Source organism: Thermobia domestica, chromosome 16, assembly GCF_964235325.1.
Source record: "Thermobia domestica chromosome 16, izTheDome1.hap1.1, whole genome shotgun sequence".
NCBI classification, from domain to species: Eukaryota; Metazoa; Arthropoda; class Insecta; order Zygentoma; family Lepismatidae; genus Thermobia; species Thermobia domestica.
The window spans coordinates 4,046,541-4,052,607 of NC_137469.1; the positions used below are offsets into that span (position 1 = coordinate 4,046,541).

At 36.9% G+C, this 6,067-nt stretch overlaps 1 protein-coding gene across 1 annotated transcript; it reads right to left on the reverse strand.

The window, feature by feature from the left end:
- Positions 1-277: 277 nt before the first annotated feature.
- Positions 278-5,328, reverse strand: LOC145673343 (uncharacterized). The gene is made up of 3 exons (XM_081742964.1): positions 5,157-5,328; positions 2,109-2,745; positions 278-342 (listed from the first exon to the last, which is right to left on the reverse strand). The coding sequence occupies exons 1-3, from the start codon at positions 5,265-5,267 to the stop codon at positions 278-280; spliced, it is 813 nt and encodes a 270-aa protein (XP_081599090.1). The 5' UTR covers positions 5,268-5,328.
- Positions 5,329-6,067: the final 739 nt, after the last annotated feature.

Sequence of the window (6,067 nt, forward strand, 5' to 3'; positions counted from 1 at the left end):
TCCCACTAAAGCATCTGTCTTTGTTCGGTGCGTCAGATATAAGGGGAATGCCGGTCCTGGGTTCGAGTTCCGGATGTCCGTGTTCGAAGCGCCAGATATAAAGGGGATGGTGTTCGATACTCGTTTGTTCCAGTTCGAGAAGACTAACTAATAATAATATTGGGATTCGAACCTTGGATCTCTCAAAAATCTCCTTTACGTCATCATTCAAATGCACAAATTAGTAAATTGACGTAAGAGACTGGAAATAAACAAGTATCTTCACTCCTCCACGGTCCTAAGATTCGAGCGTAGCACTAACTAGAGACATTTGCCGTTTACCCACCTTCGCTGCCGCGTCAGCTACAAGGTATACCAGTTAATACCTGTGAAAGAATACAAGGTGGGGTGGCCATTTGAAATTTACGCCAGATGGATAGTGGGAAATGAAAGTAATATTTGTTCTCCACTGTTTACAAGTACCTTACCTGTTAATAAACGCTTTATGCCGCATACACTTTAACTTATACACATGTAAAGCGCTAAAAGAAAATATGACTTGTTAAACACATATGGTTAGCACTTTTCACTTCATGAATAATAACAAGAATTTTAAAGTAGCACTATATTATCACTCATTTTCACTGTACTGATTACATATAAATCAAAAATAATAACATTTGCAAATTGTGGATAATATTTTACTCAATGATGTATTGGCCCAAAGAATTCGGAACGACACGAACCGCGCACGACAATTTCGGCAGACGTAACGGTGAACATCCATACACGTTCATGAGGAAGATTTCATTTATATTGTCACTTGAAGATGATAACTCGATGGTTTCGTTTCAGGAATACACGACGAATCAAAGAGAAGTTTCTTCGTTGATTTTAATGTGGTTTTCATTATTCACTAGTATGTGAAAAGACACTACTTTGTTTGTTTAAATTCGAACGTTGTATTCCACAAATTATTTTACATTAATTTGGGAGTTAAATACTGAAACTTTACATATATCTATACTTTAAGTGAAGACAGAAACTTGGTACCTTGTACTTCACATGGTGGCTAGAAAAACACACACGCTTCTCCTCACGCCTCACATAGTTGCCAGTTCACAGCGCAAGAATACACTGATTAATTAAAATATAGTTCGTAGAGAACATTAAGTTTTTGCATTATTATATTGTTAATAATTAGACTTCGGAATTTTAGGCACCAAAAAGTTTAATTTTAGGCGCCTAAAATAGGTACTAAAAATAGGAAAATAGGCGCTAAAATTAAAAATAGGCTCTAAAAATAATAGTATAAATTATTACATACCCCTTTTTATTAACATCTTTTGTTTTCAGTGAATCAGGTGATTCATTCAGTACACAACTTGCTCATTCGTAATTTTGGAAACAGTAAATTACCAACAGTTTCTCAAAGTTTTCGACTGTCAATCTCTCTCTTTTGTCTGTAAGGATCATCTTTGCTGCCGAAAACGATCTTTCCACTGAGACAGATGTTACAGGAGCATACTTAAATTTCGATACATTTTTCATTTCCACTTCGTCGGGGATGGTTTCATCCTCTCCCATCAAAACTTTCCCTATACGAACCAACACAAGAAATCCCTCATTCTTCTTCACTACACTTTCCCACTTACACTGCACTTTTTCCCCAACTTTCCCCGTAGCACTTTGGATTTTCTTTTCGGCTTCGTTAACTACTGACACCTGTTCACTAAGTGGCTTTCCCGTAGCTTCCAACTTAGTGATCGTCGTAGGTAAGAATGAAAAATTTGACTTGATATATACAAGATCTCTTTTGAGAATGGGATCTTTGAAAAGTTCCTTCAAAACTGAAACACTTGCAATGTTTTCCACACCAGGAAGTTCGCCAACAACACCAGCAATAGCGTCCAAGTTCTCTGCGTAATACAAAGCTGCTTCAAGCCATGTTCCCCAGCGCGTTAGGACAGGTTGTGGAGGAAGAGAAATGCCAGGCAGTTTTTCTTTAAAGACAGCGATTCTCGATGGGGCTTTGCAAAAAGTTTTTTTCATGTTAGAAATGAGGGCATTGACTTGAGGAAATTCGTTCCTGATTGTTTCAGAAATTCTATGAAAAGCATGTGCTACACAGGTAACATGGATGAGGTTGGGGTAGAAAGGTTTTAGGTTCTTAAACGCAGCAATCATGTAAGAAGCTGCATCTGTGCAAAGAAGAAGAATTTTAGAATCATCCACACCACTAGGATACAGAAGTTGCAAACTTTTGTTCACGGTGTAAGCAATTGTCTGGGCACTCACTTTCTTAATTTCCTTGCTACTTAACAAGTGAGGAGTTGAAGGTCCATCTTCATCAAGTTTTCCTACAACAACATTCACTATGTATCTATTGCATGCATCAGTAGTCTCATCGACGCCTACCCAAATGCTGGAATCGCCAATATCCTTTCTGATTGTATCAAGTGTATTGTTGTATTCAGAATCCAAACACGTTTTCCTGAGTGTTGACTCACACGGTATCGATTGCTGGCACCACTTCTGTAAAAACTGTCGGAATGTTTCATTTTGAAGTGTGTTCCATGGGATGTTGGCAGCGACAAGGGCTCTAGCAAGATCCGCATTAAATGTGTTCGCAGTTCCAGATTCAGATCCAGATCCAAAAGGCTGAGTTAACTGTGTCTGTTTCTGTTGTTTCTTCGCTTTAGATTTGGCAAGATGTCCAGCACCATCAATGTGTTGCTTTAAGTGGCACTTCTTTTCCTGAGAAACCTTAAAAAAAAAAAAAAAAACGCTTAGAAATATATTTTCAAATGCTTCTTACAAAACTAGTGAAGATGGTGGCGTTTTAACTTTAATTTCGGTTTCAAATTCTCTAATTTTCTTCGTGTACATTGCGACTAGTATTTTCAAACGGGTCAGTTCGGGTCAGCTTATTGTTGGACACCCTCAGTAACGGGTCGGGTCAGGTCAGCCTAACTCGGGTCACGAGTCTGGTATCGTTAGACCAACTCAGTTCACCAGTCGGGTCGGGTCAAACTATCTTGGGTGACCCGACTCGACCGGTGAACTGAGTTGGTCTAACGCTACCCGACCCGTGACCCGAGTTAGGCTGACCTGACCCGACCCGTTACTCGAGGGTGTCCAACCAAAAGTCGACCCGAACTGACCCGATTGAGAGCACTAATTGCGACAACTACCATCACTGTTTGCTTGCCTTTCTGGTCGTAATGTGCTTTTTTTTTTTTTTTAATCGGTGAACGTTACATTATTGATTTAAAGTTGACAAAAAGGCAAACTTGTTGGTCTACCTCGTTAAAGACCAATATACCCCAGTCCCATTTCGAATCAGAACAGATCAAATAAAAGACTAATCGATGAGCATTTTACTTCAGAATAATCCCCAATTTACAGACAGAAGCAATAAAATTGTATATCAATATCTGAGAAATAATATTTAATTTTAAGCACTGTAACTAATTTAATTTTAAGCACTATATTTTATTTAATTTCGAATGCTGACACACTCCAACTTGGCAAAAATTAAAACATAATTTGGCAATATTTTGTTTGAGATTTGGATGCCAAAATAATTGCATGAAAAATTTCAAAATATCGTCCCTTTAAAATTTTCTTTAAAACTGTAATTTACAAAATTTTTAACTGATTTGAACCAAATTTTCCCCAAAATATGATTAAAATGTTTCAGTGTGAAAATCAGTGACCTGTCAAAAATTTAAAATAAGGGCCGTTTTAAAATTTCAAAAATTCAAAATTTTTGCAACTATCAACTGACAGAAACCAAAGTTAGAACGAAAATAAAGTATTAGCAATGCCTTAGTTGAGCGTGAACATCAGCATGATACAATAAATAAAATTGGCGTTTTTTAATTTTTTTTTTTTTTTGGAAATTAGTTGTCTCTTGCGGCCCTGCGACAAAAGGTGTATGGATATTCTTCATCAGGAGAGAGAGAGAGAGAGAGCAATCGATTAGAATTCCTTTTTTTTTTTTTTTGGCTTTGGGGAGAGAACATCAGAGACAAATTCTTCCTTTCTTAAGATCTGTCCTAAAATAAAATTATCCGCAATTGTAATTCTTGTTAGACGAGTGTCAGACTGTTCTTTTCTTGCCCCTGTGTGGAATTTATTTGTCTGTAACTATGGATGGAAATCAATAGCATCTTAAGACAATAGACAGTAGCACCTCGAGCAAAATTGATAAATAAAAAAACAAAGAGACAAACAAGTTTCTGCTTCGTAAAACAAGTTCTGAGACAATCTATGAACCTCAAACGCCGTTATTTAACTATTAACAGATCTTTTCTTTCTTTTTCGAGAAAAATAACAAAAAAAAAAAAAATGGCCTTTAAACATTTTTCCTATCTTTTATGCTTTTCAAGATATTGACATTTCTAGTTTTTCTTTCAAACTGAAATCCTCGTTTTTAGATATTTTCGGGATGAAAGGATATATCCAGTTTCCTTAACTTTTTAAAGATAATCAATATTGGCATTGCACATTTCTTCTTTCAAACTTTTGGAACTGTTGGCATTTAAAAAAAATTGAATCCCGCCTTTCTTAACTTCTTTCGTATTTTTTTTTTTCTTTTGAAAAACGAGATAGCAAAAATATGTTTTCTTAAGCTCCTGAAACTGTCGAGTAATTGCTGGCATTAAACATTTTTCTCCGAAAAGAGGACCCCTTTTGGAGTTACTGACACAATATGTCAACTTTAACTTACATTGTTTTTAACCTTTACCGCTTTTTTTCGGGGGGGGGGGGAGTCCTTCGGAAAGAACCGAGAATGCCATGTCCGCTTTTCTCAAGATCCCCGAGAATCCCTAAAACTGTTGAATGTGTAAGTCTAGACACTTTCTTCCATTAGCACTTTCAAAACCATCGTTCATATATTTCATTTAAGCAGGCTGCTAGAAGTCTTTACATTTTAAAGATTTTCCTGTGTTACAGGATTATTTTTATGTTTTTTCTTAACTGATCTAAATTCCATGTAAATTAGATTTTCACGAGTTCAGCAGCTCAGTAACGTTGTCTCTTAAAATAGTTAACCTCCCATTGATAAAGGTTTTACTTTAGCTAGCTATACAGAAACAAGGAGGGGGGGGGGGTGTACAATTGATTTAATTAAATTTATAAATTCTGTAAATAAAAATAGCTTTTCTTACCTGCTTGCTGCACAATGGACAAAAGATTATTCTTCCATCGTATGTTAGATCTGGAAATTCTTGCAACCACTGGCGAATCAAGGTACTTTTTGAAGACTTCTCCTTTGGCATTGTTGCGTATGATACAAAACTTCTTTTTAAGAATCCTCAAGATCTGTGACTGGGCTGTAAGCCGTTGAGTCCAATTGTTCATGCGTTGTAGAGACGATGTATCGTTCTTGAACTACGTGTTTAAGATAAATCACTGCACTGACCCGAAAATGATACATGGATGGATACTCCAGTCAACTGAACCGCGTCACTTCATGAATCGTTTCTGTTCGTGGACTTTGGTTTTTCCCAAATATTGAAAGCGAAGACCCGAAGAGATTCTTGCTTCAATAGAGCTGTGTGTTGATTTGTGAATGTGTGTGTGTAAACTATTGTCCAAATTCCAGAGAGCTGAACGGATCACAGAAGAGCTGAAGTGAGCCGCTACAGAAGAGAAAAGGTGGAATAGTTCCAAGAATGCAGAACGGCAGGGAGGGGAATATTGGTTACTGCGATATGCACTTAGCAATAGCTTTGGTTTTGCCCCTGGGGAAAGAGAGACAGACAGAAAGAGATAGAGATCTTTCAGTACAGTGTCTGCAGGATGCAAAGGGATGGTTTGTCTTTGTCTTTCACAAATGGGCTTGACCTTGAGCAGAAATAGCTCAACTTTTAGAAACAATTTTTTACATACAACCACCATCTGCGTTTCACTTCTTCATACGAGTTAGACTAAAATTAGCCTCGACAAACACACTCACTCTGCCTTCAGATTTGTCAATTAAATTTCACTCAACACTAAAAAAAAAGTTTATTTAAAAAATACAGGAATTTTGTATTTTTTGCAGTTTTAGGCATTTTTAGGCCAAAACGGCCAAAAT

Excerpts from the sequence above, each read along its gene's own strand:
- LOC145673343 (XM_081742964.1), bottom strand. The coding sequence starts at position 5,267 with ATGCCAAAGGAGAAGTCTTCAAAAAGTACCTTGATTCGCCAGTGGTTG. Across the intron at positions 2,746-5,156 it reads GTCCATTGTGCAGCAAGCAG|GTTTCTCAGGAAAAGAAGTG; the intron begins GTAAGAAAAGCT and ends TTTTTTTTTAAG. Across the intron at positions 343-2,108 it reads CAACCTCATCCATGTTACCT|CTGACGCGGCAGCGAAGGTG; the intron begins GTGTAGCACATG and ends TATACCTTGTAG.